The sequence below is a fragment of the Triturus cristatus genome, chromosome 11, assembly GCF_964204655.1.
Source record: "Triturus cristatus chromosome 11, aTriCri1.1, whole genome shotgun sequence".
NCBI lineage: Eukaryota > Metazoa > Chordata > Amphibia > Caudata > Salamandridae > Triturus > Triturus cristatus.
In genome coordinates this window covers 563,432,881-563,455,030 of record NC_140594.1, presented here as the reverse complement: position 1 = coordinate 563,455,030, position 22,150 = coordinate 563,432,881, and the positions used below count along the sequence as shown (strand labels likewise).

General features: G+C 39.4%; 1 protein-coding gene across 1 annotated transcript in view; it reads left to right on the top strand.

Moving 5' to 3' along the window:
• TRPC1 (transient receptor potential cation channel subfamily C member 1) overlaps window positions 1-22,150 on the top strand; it is a 441,909-nt gene that overhangs the window by 171,296 nt on the left and 248,463 nt on the right. Inside the window, exon 5 of the mRNA XM_085633605.1 lies at window positions 14,872-15,003. Coding sequence (XP_085489731.1) covers window positions 14,872-15,003 — 132 coding nt within the window. The remainder of the gene's footprint in view (window positions 1-14,871; window positions 15,004-22,150) is intronic.

The window sequence follows — 22,150 nt, the reverse complement described above, 5'->3', positions numbered from 1 at the left end:
GGACAAATTTGTGGTTTGGTGTGGTTCTCTGCATATTGACCCCCTTCAGGACAAGCTATCTTACGTGCTATTGTTTGTTTTGTCCTTAGCCTGGCAACTCCTTGCCCTGGGCACAGTTAAAGGGTACCTTTCAGCTCTTTCAGTGTTGCTGGACCAACTCTCTTTGTTCAAATCCCCTGTAGTTATGTGATTTTTATAAAGGGTTACCACACGCCGTTTGTCATGCCTCAGTGAGACCTTAACTTGGTCCTCATGTTTCTCATCTGCATCCCATTTGAGCTGTGTCACAGCTGTTCCTCTGGACTTCTCACCCTCAAGACAGTATTCTTCATCAAATAAACATCAGCGCTGTGTGTGAGTTTCAAGCTCTTTGTGTCAACCCACCTTACACCACCTTCTTCCTAGACAAAGCGATTTTGTGGACTCTGATATCCTTTCTGCCAAAAGTTGTGATGCCTTTCCATGTTGGTCAAAGCATCACCCTGTCAGCGGTCTATGCTTTGGTTCACCCCTCTAAGGAGGAAAGACTCCATCACTTGGACCCCAAGAGAACACTGAGCTTCTACATGGATTATACCAAACATCACCGATCCACTCTTTGTGAGGTTCTGGGGGGTGGTTAGTCTAAATATCGAGTTTTAAATTTCGACCTAAAAGTATATCGAGTTGTTAATATCGTAGGTAAAGAATATCGAAGTCAAGAATATCGATGGACAGAATATCGACCCCAAGGTAAGTATTATCGAAGTTAATAATATCGAAGTCATTAATATAGATGTAAGTAATATCGTAATCAAAAATTTCGATGTCAATAATATCGATATTTTATTAGTGTAATGTATTTTAATATGTATTTTATTTGTATGTTAAAGATTATTGTAATGTATTTTAATACATTTAAAAATAAATGTTCAGAGATTAATAATTATTTAAAATATAATTTAGCGTTTTAGTATCAGAGCGGGTTGTGGGTTTATAGGGGAATAGGGTGGGAAGTAATTTAATTATAATTAATTAATTAATATGTATTGTTTAATTGGTATTTATGATTAATTAATTGTTAATTAATTACTAATTGTAAATTAAATATATTAATTGATTAATTAATTGTTAATTAATTATTAATTGTAAATTAATTTTATTAATTGGTTAATTATATAAGTTATAATTAGTTTAATATTAATATTTATTTATTGGTATTGTTAAATAATTAATTGTTAATTACTAATTAATTGGTGATTTAATTTTATTAAGTGATTAATTGATGATTAAATTAATTATGTGAATTTTTATGTGTAGTGGGTTGTGGGTTTATAGGGGAATAGGGTGGGATGTAATTAAATTCAAATAATTACTGATTATTTTTATTTATTTGTAATTAATAATAATTAATTGTTAATTAATTATTAATTGGTAATTAATTGTTATTAGTACGTTAAATATAGTAAATATAAATAATTTATTATTTCATGTTATTTGTTGTTATTGTTAATTAATGTATTGTTAATTAAGAATTAATTAGTGAATAATTGTAATTTGGTAGTTAATATGTATAAATTAGTAAATAATAAGTATATTAATGATAAAGAATGTATTATTAATTGTAAATAATAGATAAACTGATATTTAAAAGTATTGTGTATTTTGTATGTGTAGTGTGTTGTGTGTTAAAGGGGGAATAGTGTGGGATGTAATTTAAAGTTATTTATATAAATATTTATTTTAAATAATTGGTATTTAATAATAATTATTTTGTAAATTAATTATTAATATGCTATTTTTTTATAACTAATTATTTAATTGGTTATTATGTTTATAGAATCCCTATGCTATCCAGTGCTTTCCCAACTGTTTTACTATCTGGAGTGGGAATAGTAATTTTTACCCCTACGCTATCCAGCGCTTTTCCTACTGTTGCACTCTCTGGAGTTGGAATAGTAATTTTTACCCCTACGCTATCCAGCGCTTTCCCTACTGTTTCACTTACTGGAGTGGGAATAGTAATTTGTACCCCTACGCTATCCAGCGTTTTCACTACTGTTGCACTCTCTGGAGTTGGAATAGTAATTTGTACCCCTACGCTATCCAACACTTTCCCTACTGTTGCACTCACTGGAGTGGGAATAGTAATTTTTACCCCTACGCTATCCAGCGTTTTCACTACTGTTGCACTCTCTGGAGTGGGAATAGTAATTTTTACCCCTACGCTATCCAACGCTTTCCCTACTATTGCACTCTCCGGAGTTGGAATAGTAATTTTTACCCCTACGCTATCCAACGCTTTCCCTACTGTTGCACTCTTTGGAGTTGGAATAGTAATTTGTACCCCTACGCTATCCAGCGTTTTCACTGCTGTTGCACTCTCTGGAGTGGGAATAGTAATTTTTACCCCTACGCTATCCAACGCTTTCCCTACTATTGCACTCTCTGGAGTTGGAATAGTAATTTTTACCCCTACGCTATCCAACGCTTTCCCTACTGTTGCTCTCTTTGGAGTTGGAATAGTAATTTTTACCCCTACGCTATCCAGCGCTTTCCCTACTGTTTCACTTACTGGAGTGGGAATAGTAATTTGTACCCCTACGCTATCCAGCGTTTTCACTGCTGTTGCACTCTCTGGTGTGGGAATAGTAATTTTTACCCCTACGCTATGCAATGTTTTCCCTACTGTTGCACTCATTGGAGTGGGAATAGTAATTTTTACTCCTAAGCTATCCAGCGTTTTCACTACTGTTGCACTCTCTGGAGTGGGAATAGTAATTTTTACCCCTACGCTATCCAACGCTTTCCCTACTGTTGGTCTCACTGGAGTGGGAATAATAATTTTTACCACTATGCTATCCAGTGGTTTCCCTACTGTTGCATTCTCTGTAGTTGAAATAGTAATTTTTTTCCCTACGCCATCCAACACTTTCCCTACTGTTGCACTCTCTGGAGTTGGAATAGTAATTTTTACCCCTACGCTATCCAACGCTTTCCCTACTATTGCACTCTCTGGAGTTGGAATAGTAATTTTTACCCTTACGCTATCCAACGCTTTCCCTACTATTGCACTCTCTGGAGTTGGAATAGTAATTTTTACCCCTACACTATCCAACGCTTTCCATACTGTTGCAATCTTTGGAGTTGGAATAGTAATTTTTACCCCTAAGCTATCCAACGTTTTCCCTACTGTTGCACTCTCTGGAGTGGGAATAGTAATTTTTACCCTTACGCTATCCAACAGTTTCCCTACTATTGCACTCTCTGGAGTTGGAATAGTAATTTTAACCCTACGCTATCCAACGCTTTCCCTACTGTTGCACTGTTTGGAGTTGGAATAGTAATTTTTACCCATACGCTATCCAACATTTTCCTTACTGTTGTTTTTGTTGGAGTTGGACTAGTAGTTTTATTGTGTCTGATATTTAATATGTTTTGTATTATTTTAGCTATTGTAATATATCATTAATAAAAAAAATTATTCACATTAAAAATATTGATTATTATTTGCTATATGTAATTATTAAATATTTATTAATGTTATTGTTTTATGTGTATAGATGTATTGGTAATTTTTAAAAACATTTAATAATTTATACGTTACAGAAATTATTATTAAAATTAATTATTAAGTAAGTATATATATTATATATTATATGTATATGTTTAATTAATGTTTTATTAAATTATATATCTTAATTATACATTTTAAATATTATACAATATATTTAATTATGTTTATTTAATTTCTAACTATAATTTGGTTTATTTTACATATATTTTTAAAGTAAAAGAAAAACGATATTTTTAATAACGATATTTTTGACATCGATATTTAATTTTCGATATTTTTGTTCTTACCATGTTGTAGATAGGATGTTGATATTCTTGACATCGATATTTTTGTTGCGATATATTTGTAGGTCGATTTTCTGTCTGTCGAAATTATGTCATACAACCGTTCTGGGGACCAAAAAAAGTGCAGGAAAGAGCCTTTTCCCATTGGGTTGTGCTTTGCATTAAGATCTACTATGCAATGGCTACAAAGCAGCCTCCGGAAGGACTCATTCTACCAGACCAAAGCTGCTACCACTGCTTTGGCACAAAGTCTCTGTCATAGACATGGGCCAAGGGGCTATGTGGGTGTCCCTCCATACATTCATGAATCACTATTGTCTGGATATTCAGGTTTACTGAGCAGGGCAAGTTGCCCGCTTGGTCCTGCAGGACTTTCTGGTTTGATACAATCCACACACCCAGCTACACATAGGCACAGCTTTGGTATTTATTCAATGGGTGAAGAAGTTGAATTGAGACGTCTATCAGAAGAACACATTTCTTATCTTTGGTAACTCATTTCTGGTAGAGAGTCTATCTAGTCTGTCTAGTCCTCATTGACCCTCCTGTCCTCCCCATTCTATGATTCGACTCTATCCATTAATAAGATCCCAAGTCTAGGAACCTGCACACTGGTCACACCAATGTTCGTTTGGGGCTCTGGTGGCGCGAACAGTCTCAAAAGCATCTGACATCATCATGCAGAGTTGCGCCTATACAGGCTTTGCACGCCATTTCAGAGTGGCATGCCGTTGGTGCAGAGCCGCACAGCGCCATCTTCGGGCATGCAGTGGTTATGCTGAAAAGTTTCTGGATCCATTCTGATTCCTTGGGAAAATTCAAAAGGCGAGGAGTCTGCAGCTAAATAGGGCCTCTACCAGAAAGAACATTAGTGAAAGTAAGTAAATTGTTCTTTATGGGTGTGTTGCTTTACCTTTTTGTGAAATTACAACTTAACATGTAGAAAAAAGAGCAAAACAAACACCATCAAATGAGGGTAAAAAAGAAGCTCAAGTTTTGCAAAACATATGGAGGTAGGTTTTCAGGTGATCTTCCAGGTTTCTAACAAATCCATGGGCTATTCTCCACACTATCACACGTGTTGATGTTAATGTGCATGCAAGCCATTTTTTAAAAACTATATTTGTTTTCTGCGTGTCCTGCCTGAAGAAAGTCTGCTTTGCTTTCTTTTGTTTCTGTTGTTACTAAAAATCGAAGAGAATATTTTGCCACCAATTGTATCCTGCTGCTGGTATTCTCAGGGAAATAAAACAGAGTTTCCTTCAGCTTAGTGTCTTTCACATCAGATACATTTGCCTTACGTGGCATTTAGTTGATTGTTTAGGAAAAATGACGAATAACTTCCACACTGCGGGCTCTGGGTGAGTTTGCACTACGGAAGTGGCCACCTCCTCCTCTTCCTGCTCTCATCGTTATCCTGACCGTCTACATTGGGCTGAATCATTCTCAAATCTAATAATGGTCCTCCTTTCAATAGCAAAGAATTCAAAAAGTGATGACGGTGTTGGCAGGACATCTTCCGAGATGAGGTGTGCCAATATTACCTTACATCAATGACTGACTGTTGAAGGCATGCTTGCCCCAGTCAGCTTGCCCCAGTCACCTCCAGACTATGGCAAACATCCTGTCATCTTTGGGGTTCACAATCAACGTGCTGAATTACCACCTGACTGCTAAGATGTTCTCCTTCATCGAAACCAGTCTGGACATGAATCTGGACATTCAGGTTATCATACCGATCTTAGTCCGAGATTTCAGTGAGATTGACTGAAGCTCCAGGTGGCAGATGGGGGCTCTGCAGTGGGATCTGAAGTCTCAGTGGCTCAACCTTAAGGGGACATCTCTGACCATGTTCAGATTTTGGAGGAGATAAGAAAGGATATGCATTGGTGGTTGCTTGACCGTGATTGTTTCAGTAGTAGACCCCTTCCCCACCTAGATCTGACAGTGGGGACCGATGTGTCTCTACTGGGCTGGGGCAGCCACCTTGGAAACGTGGAGCCATGGAGATCAGAAGCCTCTGATCTCTGATACAGTCCTGGCTCCATATCAACCTTCTGGAGCTGTAGGCCACCCTCTTGGTGCTAAGAGACTTTCTTCCCTCCATCAAGGGAAGGCTGGTTCAAGTGCTCCCGGACAACACCACCAGCATGTGGTACTGCATCAAACAGGGTGGGGTGGTGCCTTTAACCCTGTGCCAGGAGGCTTTGCGCCTCATGAATTGGCAGGACCGCCACAGGATTTTCCTGATGATAAATCACCTGGCAGGGTTATTGAACGCTAGCGTGAACAAACTCAGCCATCGGCGCCTGCGAATCACTAGTGGCAGTTAGACCCGGAAGTGACACAAGTTCTCTTCCGCGAATGTAGAGACCCTTGGCTTGATCTGTTCACAACTGCCAAGAACGCATAATGTCAGTGCTTCTCTGCTTTGGCGTTTCCATGAGATATCTCTCTCTGAAACACATTCTGCCTCCATTGGAACTCTGAACTTCTGTATGCTTTTCCACCAATACCAGGCCTGCCCCAAGATCTCAAGAAGATCAGGACCAACCAGGCCCAAGTCATCCTAGTGACTCTGGATTGGGCATGGAGAGTATGGTATCCAGGGCTCCTGGGCTTGAGCATCTGTGCTCTGATCAGGATGCCCCTCCTGGAGGACCTACTGTCGCAGCAACAGGTTAGGGTTCTGCATCCGGCCCTTCACAATCTCCATCTTCATGCATGGAGATTGAGCAGTGACAGCTGAATGCCTTTGATCTTCCTCGAAAGTAGGTTGATGTCATCTTGGCTGCCTGGCATCCCTTGACTAAAATTGTTTACAACTGTCATTGGGACAAATTTGTGGTTTGGTGTGGTTCTCTGCATATTGACCCCCTTCAGGACAAGCTATCTTACGTGCTATTGTTTGTTTTGTCCTTAGCCTGGCAACTCCTTGCCCTGGGCACAGTTAAAGGGTACCTTTCAGCTCTTTCAGTGTTGCTGGACCAACTCTCTTTGTTCAAATCCTCTGTAGTTATGTGATTTTTATAAAGGGTTACCACACGCCGTTTGTCATGCCTCAGTGAGACCTTAACTTGGTCCTCATGTTTCTCATCTGCATCCCATTTGAGCTGTGTCACAGCTGTTCCTCTGGACTTCTCACCCTCAAGACAGTATTCTTCATCAAATAAACATCAGCGCTGTGTGTGAGTTTCAAGCTCTTTGTGTCAACCCACCTTACACCACCTTCTTCCTAGACAAAGCGATTTTGTGGACTCTGATATCCTTTCTGCCAAAAGTTGTGATGCCTTTCCATGTTGGTCAAAGCATCACCCTGTCAGCGGTTTATGCTTTGGTTCACCCCTCTAAGGAGGAAAGACTCCATCACTTGGACCCCAAGAGAACACTGAGCTTCTACATGGATTATACCAAACATCACCGATCCACTCTTTGTGAGGTTCTGGGGGGTGGTTAGTCTAAATATCGAGTTTTAAATTTCGACCTAAAAGTATATCGAGTTGTTAATATCGTAGGTAAAGAATATCGAAGTCAAGAATATCGATGGACAGAATATCGACCCCAAGGTAAGTATTATCGAAGTTAATAATATCGAAGTCATTAATATAGATGTAAGTAATATCGTAATCAAAAATTTCGATGTCAATAATATCGATATTTTATTAGTGTAATGTATTTTAATATGTATTTTATTTGTATGTTAAAGATTATTGTAATGTATTTTAATACATTTAAAAATAAATGTTCAGAGATTAATAATTATTTAAAATATAATTTAGCGTTTTAGTATCAGAGCGGGTTGTGGGTTTATAGGGGAATAGGGTGGGAAGTAATTTAATTATAATTAATTAATTAATATGTATTGTTTAATTGGTATTTATGATTAATTAATTGTTAATTAATTACTAATTGTAAATTAAATATATTAATTGATTAATTAATTGTTAATTAATTATTAATTGTAAATTAATTTTATTAATTGGTTAATTATATAAGTTATAATTAGTTTAATATTAATATTTATTTATTGGTATTGTTAAATAATTAATTGTTAATTACTAATTAATTGTTGATTTAATTTTATTAAGTGATTAATTGATGATTAAATTAATTATGTGAATTTTTATGTGTAGTGGGTTGTGGGTTTATAGGGGAATAGGGTGGGATGTAATTAAATTCAAATAATTACTGATTATTTTTATTTATTTGTAATTAATAATAATTAATTGTTAATTAATTATTAATTGGTAATTAATTGTTATTAGTACGTTAAATATAGTAAATATAAATAATTCATTATTTCATGTTATTTGTTGTTATTGTTAATTAATGTATTGTTAATTAAGAATTAATTAGTGAATAATTGTAATTTGGTAGTTAATATGTATAAATTAGTAAATAATAAGTATATTAATGATAAAGAATGTATTATTAATTGTAAATAATAGATAAACTGATATTTAAAAGTATTGTGTATTTTGTATGTGTAGTGTGTTGTGTGTTAAAGGGGGAATAGTGTGGGATGTAATTTAAAGTTATTTATATAAATATTTATTTTAAATAATTGGTATTTAATAATAATTATTTTGTAAATTAATTATTAATATGCTATTTTTTTATAACTAATTATTTAATTGGTTATTATGTTTATAGAATCCCTATGCTATCCAGTGCTTTCCCAACTGTTTTACTATCTGGAGTGGGAATAGTAATTTTTACCCCTACGCTATCCAGCGCTTTTCCTACTGTTGCACTCTCTGGAGTTGGAATAGTAATTTTTACCCCTACGCTATCCAGCGCTTTCCCTACTGTTTCACTTACTGGAGTGGGAATAGTAATTTGTACCCCTACGTTATCCAGCGTTTTCACTACTGTTGCACTCTCTGGAGTTGGAATAGTAATTTGTACCCCTACGCTATCCAACACTTTCCCTACTGTTGCACTCTCTGGAGTGGGAATAGTAATTTTTACCCCTACGCTATCCAACGCTTTCCCTACTATTGCACTCTCCGGAGTTGGAATAGTAATTTTTACCCCTACGCTATCCAACGCTTTCCCTACTGTTGCACTCTTTGGAGTTGGAATAGTAATTTGTACCCCTACGCTATCCAGCGTTTTCACTGCTGTTGCACTCTCTGGAGTGGGAATAGTAATTTTTACCCCTACGCTATCCAACGCTTTCCCTACTATTGCACTCTCTGGAGTTGGAATAGTAATTTTTACCCCTACGCTATCCAACGCTTTCCCTACTGTTGCTCTCTTTGGAGTTGGAATAGTAATTTTTACCCCTACGCTATCCAGCGCTTTCCCTACTGTTTCACTTACTGGAGTGGGAATAGTAATTTGTACCCCTACGCTATCCAGCGTTTTCACTGCTGTTGCACTCTCTGGTGTGGGAATAGTAATTTTTACCCCTACGCTATGCAATGTTTTCCCTACTGTTGCACTCATTGGAGTGGGAATAGTAATTTTTACTCCTAAGCTATCCAGCGTTTTCACTACTGTTGCACTCTCTGGAGTGGTAATAGTAATTTTTACCCCTACGCTATCCAACGCTTTCCCTACTGTTGGTCTCACTGGAGTGGGAATAATAATTTTTACCACTATGCTATCCAGTGGTTTCCCTACTGTTGCATTCTCTGTAGTTGAAATAGTAATTTTTTTCCCTACGCTATCCAACACTTTCCCTACTGTTGCACTCTCTGGAGTTGGAATAGTAATTTTTACCCCTACGCTATCCAACGCTTTCCCTACTATTGCACTCTCTGGAGTTGGAATAGTAATTTTTACCCTTACGCTATCCAACGCTTTCCCTACTATTGCACTCTCTGGAGTTGGAATAGTAATTTTTACCCCTACACTATCCAACGCTTTCCATACTGTTGCAATCTTTGGAGTTGGAATAGTAATTTTTACCCCTAAGCTATCCAACGTTTTCCCTACTGTTGCACTCTCTGGAGTGGGAATAGTAATTTTTACCCTTACGCTATCCAACAGTTTCCCTACTATTGCACTCTCTGGAGTTGGAATAGTAATTTTAACCCTACGCTATCCAACGCTTTCCCTACTGTTGCACTGTTTGGAGTTGGAATAGTAATTTTTACCCATACGCTATCCAACATTTTCCTTACTGTTGTTTTTGTTGGAGTTGGACTAGTAGTTTTATTGTGTCTGATATTTAATATGTTTTGTATTATTTTAGCTATTGTAATATATCATTAATAAAAAAAATTATTCACATTAAAAATATTGATTATTATTTGCTATATGTAATTATTAAATATTTATTAATGTTATTGTTTTATGTGTATAGATGTATTGGTAATTTTTAAAAACATTTAATAATTTATACGTTACAGAAATTATTATTAAAATTAATTATTAAGTAAGTATATATATTATATATTATATGTATATGTTTAATTAATGTTTTATTAAATTATATATCTTAATTATACATTTTAAATATTATACAATATATTTAATTATGTTTATTTAATTTCTAACTATAATTTGGTTTATTTTACATATATTTTTAAAGTAAAAGAAAAACGATATTTTTAATAACGATATTTTTGACATCGATATTTAATTTTCGATATTTTTGTTCTTACCATGTTGTAGATAGGATGTTGATATTCTTGACATCGATATTTTTGTTGCGATATATTTGTAGGTCGATTTTCTGTCTGTCGAAATTATGTCATACAACCGTTCTGGGGACCAAAAAAAGTGCAGGAAAGAGCCTTTTCCCATTGGGTTGTGCTTTGCATTAAGATCTACTATGCAATGGCTACAAAGCAGCCTCCGGAAGGACTCATTCTACCAGACCAAAGCTGCTACCACTGCTTTGGCACAAAGTCTCTGTCATAGACATGGGCCAAGGGGCTATGTGGGTGTCCCTCCATACATTCATGAATCACTATTGTCTGGATATTCAGGTTTACTGAGCAGGGCAAGTTGCCCGCTTGGTCCTGCAGGACTTTCTGGTTTGATACAATCCACACACCCAGCTACACATAGGCACAGCTTTGGTATTTATTCAATGGGTGAAGAAGTTGAATTGAGACGTCTATCAGAAGAACACATTTCTTATCTTTGGTAACTCATTTCTGGTAGAGAGTCTATCTAGTCTGTCTAGTCCTCATTGACCCTCCTGTCCTCCCCATTCTATGATTCGACTCTATCCATTAATAAGATCCCAAGTCTAGGAACCTGCACACTGGTCACACCAATGTTCGTTTGGGGCTCTGGTGGCGCGAACAGTCTCAAAAGCATCTGACATCATCATGCAGAGTTGCGCCTATACAGGCTTTGCACGCCATTTCAGAGTGGCATGCCGTTGGTGCAGAGCCGCACAGCGCCATCTTCGGGCATGCAGTGGTTATGCTGAAAAGTTTCTGGATCCATTCTGATTCCTTGGGAAAATTCAAAAGGCGAGGAGTCTGCAGCTAAATAGGGCCTCTACCAGAAAGAACATTAGTGAAAGTAAGTAAATTGTTCTTTATGGGTGTGTTGCTTTACCTTTTTGTGAAATTACAACTTAACATGTAGAAAAAAGAGCAAAACAAACACCATCAAATGAGGGTAAAAAAGAAGCTCAAGTTTTGCAAAACATATGGAGGTAGGTTTTCAGGTGATCTTCCAGGTTTCTAACAAATCCATGGGCTATTCTCCACACTATCACACGTGTTGATGTTAATGTGCATGCAAGCCATTTTTTAAAAACTATATTTGTTTTCTGCGTGTCCTGCCTGAAGAAAGTCTGCTTTGCTTTCTTTTGTTTCTGTTGTTACTAAAAATCGAAGAGAATATTTTGCCACCAATTGTATCCTGCTGCTGGTATTCTCAGGGAAATAAAACAGAGTTTCCTTCAGCTTAGTGTCTTTCACATCAGATACATTTGCCTTACGTGGCATTTAGTTGATTGTTTAGGAAAAATGACGAATAACTTCCACACTGCGGGCTCTGGGTGAGTTTGCACTACAGAAGTGGCCACCTCCTCCTCTTCCTGCTCTCATCGTTATCCTGACCGTCTACATTGGGCTGAATCATTCCAAATGTTTTTACTTAGGTGGGTCAGCCTTCTTCACCGATGGAGACATAACGCTTGACACGTACTTCCTGCAGGCAGCCACTGAGTATTGTCCATCATTTGTTTCTGAATGATGGTGCAACTTTTAAACAAATGAAAAGGCCTTGGTTTTGAACAACATTGGACCATGGATAGTGATTGTAAATTTGCAGATCCCAAGCATCAGCCACTTTAAGTTTGGTAACCATGGTTCTTGGAATCCTATTGGTGGTCCCCATAGTTGAAGCATTTCGTCATCCTTAGAAAGGAAAGCTCTATGTGCAAAAAGGGGAGAGAGCTTCTAGGGGTCTTTCCAAACTACTTAAAAATCACTTTGTGTATGAAATTTGTGTATGAACATAAAAGGTTGTGGTGTGTTGCTATCTTCGTGTAGCTTCTGGAAACCACGGTTCCGAATCAGGAAATATCACCCGCCAAACTTTTCTGCTTTGTATCTGTGAATATCAAGACTGCAAAGATGTGGTTTTTGGAGAAACAAAGGGGCATATTTATCAAATCTACACACAATGCAGCAAGCTACTTTGCTGTGCTGCGTGACAGAGAGAGGGCAGGATTGCATTATACAGCGCATTCCTGCTCTCTGCCTGTGTTGGTGCACAAACTGCTGCCTAGCGCCAACGCAGGCACCCTTGCATCATGGTGTAAGGGTGCCTGCACTGTAGACAGGATTGTTTTTATGCAGGAAGGGACCCCTTCCTGCACAAAAGCAATCCTCAGATGAATTTTCCTCTTTCTATGTGTGCTGCAAAATGCAGCACATGCACAGAGGACAAAACAAAGAGAAATAAACATATTTTACCTGTTACACCTCCACTGGGGAGACATAGCATTTTGACCAATTCCCAGGTCTATCACTAATAATAAATCTGGGTGAGCGCCAAAATACATGGGTGGATGCGTGGTACACCCATGCTCCACCATGAAAGGCCTCCCTGGGGCAGAGTAACGCAAGAGAGTGGCTTGCTCTGCCTTGCGATACTCCAGATTTACTAAGCCATGCAAGGTGGCCTTGCGTGGCTTGGTAAATATCATTCAAGGTTTTGCATCACCCTTGCGCCCCATTGTGTGGCGCAAGACCGACGCAAACCCATGAAAAATATGGGTCACAGAAGTTAATTATTATTTCTAGGCTTCCTGAAGATGCTCTGGGGTCTTCATTTTGCATAATACCAAAATGACTTTGTTAGAGAGAAGTTATCATTCTTTACTCAGAAGAGAAATTAATGTTTGTAATAGAAGTCATAGAAATGTCCCTAAACAACTTTGTTGAAGGCATGTTATGTTTCGACTCCAAAACAAACAAAGTCACTGAAATTCGGAGTGGTAGTGAGTGGATCCGGGTTGTAGGAACATGACAGTTGTGGGGACATTTTATGCAGAAACATTTTTTTGTAATGTTTGCTATTTGTCCAGATGTGCAATTGTTTAAATATTTACAGCATGTAGATTTGTTCCGACTGCGAAAAAAACCGCACTTGTTCTTGTCCATGGATATTGCCTGAATATGACATTGATTAATCTGCGCAGGGTCGAATTACAGATACATCAAGATCTCATTTAAACTCTTTTCCCCAAAAATGTCTGGAGTATTTTGCCACCATTTGTTTACTGAATTAGTTGACCCAGTCGGTTCTATTGAAGCTGTTTCACTTTTTTTGCATTTTAAGGAGGACAGTACGTTAAACGGTGCACAAACCATAAAAAATATATCTAATAGTGTCTGTCCCGACATCAGATAAACCACAAAGTGTGAAATCCAAAAAGCAGTTTAAATTTTGGTTAAAAAATACTAAATAGATAATGTGTTGGTGCACGATAAATGATTTATGGAGAGCCGAATATAGCCAGCAAAAAGTGGGTATTTAATGAATTGAAGTCACAGCGAACAGAAATATGACCTTCAGAGTAAGTGAAAACCCTTTTGGTTCCATTGAAAATTGCATGTAGGCTCTGCCAGAAAGCGGCTTTGGATGGATGATAAAATGATGGGAATTAATCTCCTTTCGGATTGCATTGTTGCTTATTTCGTGTAAATGCACATTTCAGATGTATATGCCAGGGCCTAAAGCCAGGAGTGCCTGATGCCTCTTGCGGATAGATGTATAAAGCATATAAGCTGTCACAAATTCTCTGATTTGTCATTTGTGACCCTAAAAATGCTTTTTTGCTATGTACTAATCCCATTTTAGAAGTCGAAAAAGCTTTTCTGACTTCTAAAATGGGATTCCAAATGGATACTGATTGTTTCGGTATCTGAACGGTGCCTGTTGCAGGCATAATTTAGTTACAAGTATCTAGCTAGTATCATACGTATCAAGGTTTTGTGACTGAAATTTAGCCGCAAAACATTGCAATTTTACCGACCCCCAAGTTGGAGTCTTATCCCATTCACTAAAGGGACGGCGTCCCTATAGGAACCCTTTGTGACTTTTAAGACACAGTTTGTTGGGGATAGACATAAACAGGCAAAAATAAAAGTAAACTTTTCTTTAAAAAAAGGTTAATTTATTGAAAGGCGATCAAAGACATAGTGATTTGCTGACTTTAGCATGCACACCCCTGTGATGGCCACCAATCGGAGTGAGTCTCAATTTGTGACTTATGTCTTAAATATTAATGAGGTAGGTCAGATAACAACCCACAAAATGTTGCCAACCAACCTATTTGTACATAGGTCCGTTCAGAAAATTATTTATTGGTGTAAACAATACTGTTTGCAAATGGTGACCACAATTATTGAATTGAATTGAATTGACCACTATGTTGTGAGCATTAAATAATACATCTAGTCCTTTATTATTTATGATTCTTTTACTTTTGCTAAATTTTATTGGCTGATGCCATGTTTTTATGTTATTGCGCGAAACCAAGATGTTGCAATAAATTGGTCATGTATGTTTTGCCAGTCTTACCCTCTTCTTCGTCCCTTGCTCTAGGTTTCGTCTTGATATCTACCGCTGTTTAGCCAGCCCTGCTCTTATCATGCTGACCGAGGAGGATCCAATTCTGAGAGCATTTGAGCTGAGCGCTGACCTGAAGGAACTCAGTCTTGTGGAAGTTGAATTCAGGTGATACTGAACCACATGTCTTATCAGCTGTGTCTTAAGTTATCAGTTGTGTCTTTAATCTGCTATATTAGTTCAGAAAAAAGGTTTCGCACCTTTATTTTTCAATTACGTTTCCCTCCTTTTCAAGTGTTGAGTAAATCCAGATTCAGCTGGAAATAGGGTTTCTGACCAAATAAGGAATTATAGGAGATACAGGAATACTAAACTCCCCATTTAATCCTCCTAGACATCCCGCCAGCTAAAAGCTGATGGAATTCCAGTTGGAAATAGTGAAACATTAGGAAATACCCCAGGAATCAGTTATGGCTAGTTTGATTTTCTCAGTAATTACCTACTTCTGATGTTCTCATGGACCGACTCATAATGTTAATGTATTTCGCATCCTGGAAATACTGCTGCCTATGTTATTGGTAAATTCAGTTCTTGCACCCACTGCACTGGTATTCTTGGCACCATTGTAATGAGGGCTTTGTAGTGATACAAATATATCTGTTTTCTTTTGTGAACTTGCCTGGGTGAAGCAGCTCATAAAGTAAGAATTAGTAGAAAACACTGTCCCATGTCCTCAGAAGTTGTATAGTTCTTACATTACTTTCTTGGGGTACTCTAAACACCTAATGTCCCAAATGTCTTCAACTTATCTGCAAGAGTCCCTGTCATAGCATTTAAACATCGTTGGATTGCTTCCCCATTTATTTCTGCCTCATCTTTCTCTCCATTTTCTTATTTCATCAATATTCTTCCCCATCCTAATTGTGAATCCTGTGTATTTTATATTTATTGTATTACATTCACTTGCCAGAATTACTTACCATTCTCATTGTCATGTGATATCTTTTGAGCGTTACAGTAATAGTATTGTTATTCTTCTTGATTACATAGTGGGTAAAAAGAAATGTTCACAAAAAGTCTACATGCTTCAACCATTTGTGAAATGTCTATGGGATGAAGTGCCCCCTGGCGTATATAATTTAGACATTTCAAGTCTCTGGTAGTTCTGTGACCACACAGAGGAACATGTCCAAACTCTGAGTTCCTTTATTAGGTCATTAAACTTTGAAGTTTAACTGGCATCTAGCACAACACTTGAATTGCCAAGACAGATTTGAAATATTGAATAGTCCATATTTTCTGTGAATTATCATGTACTTTTCAAACGCCATTTTATCAGAAAACTATGTTTTTCAACCTAACTCCACTGATATCTCAACATGGAAAAGGGGGTTCTGTATGGCTTTCTTCATTAACCCTAGACATAAATAGTTACTCTAGTCCTCTGTATATAAGTGTTCATCAAAATGAGTAACTGTCTTTCCACTAGGGGTTCCCAGTTCTTTACAGCTTTCTTCATGCAAATTTTACTTTTCTGTGTATTATTATAAAAACATTGTTCTGTTATTTTTACTATTTCCTCCATCTACACAATTTACTCCTAGGTTCTGCAACAAAGAACATATATAATAGAGAAACAAACATCTAGCACTCTTATCTAACATTGGGAATAAAGGAATTGCAGAATCATATACTGCGAATGACTAAGGATCAATTAAATGTCTTATACCAACTCATGAATAATGAGTTACAGCAGATTAACCATTATTTGCAGCAATGCATGCAGTCTTAATAGCTCCCATAAACGCAGGTTAATATGTGAAAGACTATCACCATATTGGTTGCCTTATGGAAACTCATATTGTCAAAAAGTACTTAGGCAACCAGGTTTTAATTTGGTTGTATGCACATCCCAACAGATGTCAATTTGGTGGGTGGCTAATCTGCCTAAGTATAAATGACATACATTTGCTTAAAATGTTCTCTGCCAGATTCTAGTTAATAATAGTATTATCATAATTTGTGGTGTTTATATGGCAAATGTGGAAGAACCTTATATTTGTTATGTTTTGGCTGTATTGTTGGCTGACTGTCAAGGAGATATGTATTTAATTGGTGATTTTAACTGTGTTATGTATTATATACTAAACCACACTAATAGAGTGGCTACCCATAAACTGAATAAAGTTGGAAATACCATTAAAAGGATCATACAAGTTATGGGTTAAAAGATGCCTTGCGGGCATCGAAAGCTATAAGAGAATTGTTTTACCTACTATTCACCCGTTCATACTTGAATTGACATGGCGTATATCCCACAGCATAGGATTACATCTGTGAATATTGGCATATATCCCATGATTTTATTCTATTATAACTCGTTAATAATTAGAGGTTGGTTTGGGGCACACTGAGGATAAGGTATCAAGATGGACTTTTAACAGAACTTTATGTCATTTATGACTAGGGAATTTCTAGCATAAATTCTTGGTAGTGCTTCTATATTTGACATATACTTAAGGCATAGGTTTGTGAGTGACTATTCAGTATAATACATTCAGTATAATAGCTGTATGAATAAGACTATTCATAGTCGTAATAATGTAATATTAAACATTATAAGGGCTTTAGAAAAGCAATATGTGCTTTCAGGTAAAAGATTTATAGACTATTGATTGCATCCAGATATAACAGTAGTAATGAGCAAAAGACACCGCTGAGAATTTAACTACCCATGGCAAGAGATTGAATATGAGGAAGCATTTCTGTGGCTTTTGTCGTATAAAATGAAAATAAAAACAATATACTGCTTCAAAAGATATGATTAATATGATTAAAGTGGAATTTGGAACTCCTTTACGAGACCCTCCGTCTATTTTAGGTGAATTTAAAAACATCTATCATAACTTTTGCTCTGAGGAAAACTGGTTACGTACCACTGTCATGCATATGCACATACATCAACCGGAATCATCACAATTATAGCTGAGTAGCGATATTGAGAACCCCAAGGCTTCGATTACTAACAGATAAGCCCCAAGGATTGTAGGTCATACTGACCAATATCATTAATTAATGCTGATGCTAAGATACATGCCAAAGTGCTTGCCCATCGGGTTGCCCCCATTATTGGGCAATTGTTTGCAATGACCAGCATGATTCTATCCCTGGGTGCGATACACCTACGCATAATAATGTGATTGCTATGTTTGACACTACCCAAACTCTGCATAAGCAAGCAAGAATGATCATGCTTGAGACAAAGAAAGCAGTTATGGAGAAGGTGTGTCTTGATGAAAGGTACCTCGGGAGTCTACATTCTCTATGTAGGCATTCAATAGCACGAGTTGTGGTAATGACAAAAATATCTCACATATTTCCGCTATCTCATTGCACGCGTCAAGGCTGCCCAGTATCTTTCTTGTTGTGTGTTCTTTATCAGGAACCTTACTTATGAACAATTAAAAGACATTCTGACATTGAATCTGTTATCCTTCTTGGTGTTAAGTTGAGCTGTGTATGGGGGAAGGTGATCCAATTTGTTCTTCTGACATTCATAATGCTGTGACAGCAATTGAGATAGATGCAACAAAATATCGAAAGATCCCTGCATATAAATTGAAATCAGAAGAAAACAGATTATCTTAAAATATAAAAATCAAGGGAAAGGGTTCATGTGTAGTTTCAAAGGAGGCTACTTATCTTGGTATCAAGATAAGAAGTAATGTTAGTAAAATACCTGCTATTAATTATGAAACTCTGCTTACAAAATGTGTTTTTCAACTTCTAAAGTGACACTGATTTGCCATTACTATTATTGGGTATTGTGATATTCTAAAACTTTAAATTTTGCTAAAAGGTATGTATTTGGTTAGTTCATTTCCCTTACTTGTTCCTAACATATTTTTAAATGGCTCGATTCTGCGATTAGTAGCTTTTTATGGGGGTAACACACTTCTAGTTTTCTGAAATTACCATAGTTACTCGGCGAAATTCCATTTCCAAATTTTTATTTTATTATTGGGGCCTCACTGGCACAAAGATTTACTGCATTAATAGAGGAGGCTGCTTGTGATTGATTTTATAATATGTTCATGTCGAGTTCGAGTAAAGATACTAGTGTTTTATAGTTAAAATATTCTCACACCTATTACTTTAAAAGAGTCTGATTTAAGGTAGTACTCACATTTAACAATGTTTGGGATCAGTGGGTCAATCTTTTTGGGAAATATATTATATATTGGTAAGTATACATTTACTTTTCATAACTCCACATCTACGTACTTTGGAGTATTTACATATCTTCAAGGTACATCAATGAGTGTAGTAAACCTACACTACACTTACCTATATGTACTTTGTTGATATTTTGGTTGTCAATGTCTTTGTAGCACAATACTAAAAACGAAATCTTCTCAAGTCATACCTCTTTAAATAAAGATTTTAGGCTCAATATTAAAATCAGGAAGGGTGACAAATGCAGACACTTCTGCAAAATGCCATATACTTTGCTGACCTCCTTTTGTTCATGTAAATAAAGCCAACAGATACAAATGTACTTGCTTGCCTAAGTGATTTCATATCCACTTGTTGCTTACACTTGAAAGGTTGGGATTCTGTGTTTTTTTGTATTACTCCATATTTCCAAGGGTATCAGTTACTGTTAAGCCAGGCAGGAAGTGCCACAGATGGCTTGCTGTCTGATAACACTAGGCATGACCCGTATTACCTCTAGACAGCAGTAACAGACAAGCATTGGCATAGCCAATAGGTCTCGCCTTTGGGACCTTATAAGAGTTTAGCCATGCAACACTTGGGTGCCGATCACGATCCGGTAAAAACCGGGTACGAACCGTCGGACGGAGCATATTCTCCGTCCGACGCGTACCCGGTCGAAAAAATATACAAACATGGAATTACGATTCGCACGGAAATACCATTTCCGTACGAATCGTACAAAACCCCGACCGACGAAAATAAACATACAAATGTGATCCGGGAAAGCGCCGACGTGACGTCGGGACGCACGCAGCCTGCCATTCACGAACCAGGAATTACGATTCGCACCGACGTCATCCCGCATGGTGAATATTTTCCGGCAGCCAAAAACTGCCGGGAAATCAGGCGACGCGAACAAGGAGTACCTGCACGCGACGGACAGACATGGACCCGAACCTACGTGTCATCCCGGCCCTCATAGCAGTCGACCTCCACTACAGGTTACGACGCAGACGCCGCAGAAGGTCAGAACAACAAAGGGAGGGGGGAAAGGGGGGGGCAGGACCAGGGGCAGGCCACAAAACCCCCACCAAAGTCACACAGCACACATGCCACTGACATACCTGACCCCCAGGCCCTGGTCAATACGAGGGGATGGGGGCGTGTCCAGCAAAGCCAGCGTCCGCCACAACGGAAGTGCTTGACGACGCGAACCGGCAACACAACAATACAGGTACGTCCCGTACCCACGCCTTAAGAGCGTGGGTACGAGTCGTACCACGCGCACACCTACGTCATCCCAACAATGGCCGGACGGCTGTACCCACGTGGCAAAGGCCTGGGTACGGCCCGCACAAGCATCACATAGCGTGGGGACAGATATGTACGGACCGTACCCCCACCCCCGTATGCATGGAGCGTACCCCCAACCCCAACAGTGTAAGTACGACCCGTACCCTCACACGCGTACGTATGGAGCGTACCCCCCACCCCAACTGTGTAAGTACGACCCGCACCCACACCCGCGTACGTATGGAGCGTACCCCCAACCCAACAGTGTAAGTACGACCCGTACCCTCACCCGCGTACGTATGGAGCATACCCCCACCCCAACAGTGTAAGTACGACCTGTACCCTCACCCGCGTACGTATGGAGCGTACCCCCCACCCCAACAGTGTAAGGACGACCCGTACCCTCACCCGCGTACCTATGGAGCGTACCCCCACCCCAACTGTGTATGTACGGACTGTACCCCCACCCCAACCGTGTAAGTACGACCCGTACCCTCACCCGCGTACATATGGAGCGTACCCCCACCCCAACAGTGTAAGTACGACCCGTACCCCCACCCCAACCATGTAAGTACGACCCGTACCCTCACCCGCATACGTATGGAGCGTACCCCCACCCCAACAGTGTAAGTACGACCCGTACCCTCACCCGCGTACGTATGGAGCGTACCCCCACCCCAACAGTGTAAGTACGACCCGTACCCTCACCCGCGTACGTATGGAGCGTACCCCCACCCCAACTGTGTAGGTACGGACCGTACCCCCACCCCAACAGTGTAAGTACGACCTGTACCCTCACCCGCGTACATATGGAGCGTACCCCCACCCCAACAGTGTAAGTACGACCCGTACCCTCACCCCAACCGTGTAAGTACGGCCCGTACCCTCACCCGCGTACGTATGGAGCGTACCCCCACCCCAACAGTGTAAGTACGACCCGTACCCTCACCCGCATACGTATGGAGCGTACCCCAACCCCAACAGTGTAAGTACGACCCGTACCCTCACCCGCGTACGTATGGAGCGTACCCCCACCCCAACAGTGTAAGTACGACCCGTACCCTCACCCGCGTACGTATGGAGCGTACCCCCCACCCCAACAGTGTAAGTACGATCCGTACCCTCACCCGCGTACAAATGGAGCGTACCCCCACCCCAACTGTGTATGTACGGACTGTACCCCCACCCCAACCGTGTAAGTACGACCCGTACCCTCACCCGCGTACGTATGGAGCGTACCCCCACCCCAACAGTGTAAGTACGACCCGTACCCTCACCCGCGTACGTATGGAGCGTACCCCCACCCCAACCGTGTATGTACGGACCGTACCCCCACCTCGTATGCATGGAGCGAACCCACACCCGTGTATGTTCTAAGCGTACATATCCTGAAATAGGAGCGGTGGGTGCAGAGTCCTCCCAGCAGTGCCCAGTCACAAGAGTGGTGTGTGCAGAGTCCTCCCAGTAGTGCCCAGACACAGGAGGGGTGGGTGCAGAGTCCTCCCAGCAGTGCCCAGACACAGGAGGGGTGTGTGCAGAGTCCTCCCAGCAGTGCCCAGACTCAGGAGGGGTGTGTGCCTATCACTCCCAGCAGTGCCCAGAGATAGGAGGGGTGTGTGCAGGGTCCTCCCAGCAGTGCCCAGACACAGGAGGGGTGTGTGCCTATCACTCCCAGCAGTGCCCAGAGACAGGAGGGGTGGGTGCAGAGTCCCCCCAGCAGTGCCCAGATGCAGGAGGGGTGGGTGCAGAGTCCTCCCAGCAGTGCCCAGTCACAAGAGTGGTGTGTGCAGAGTCCTCCCAGCAG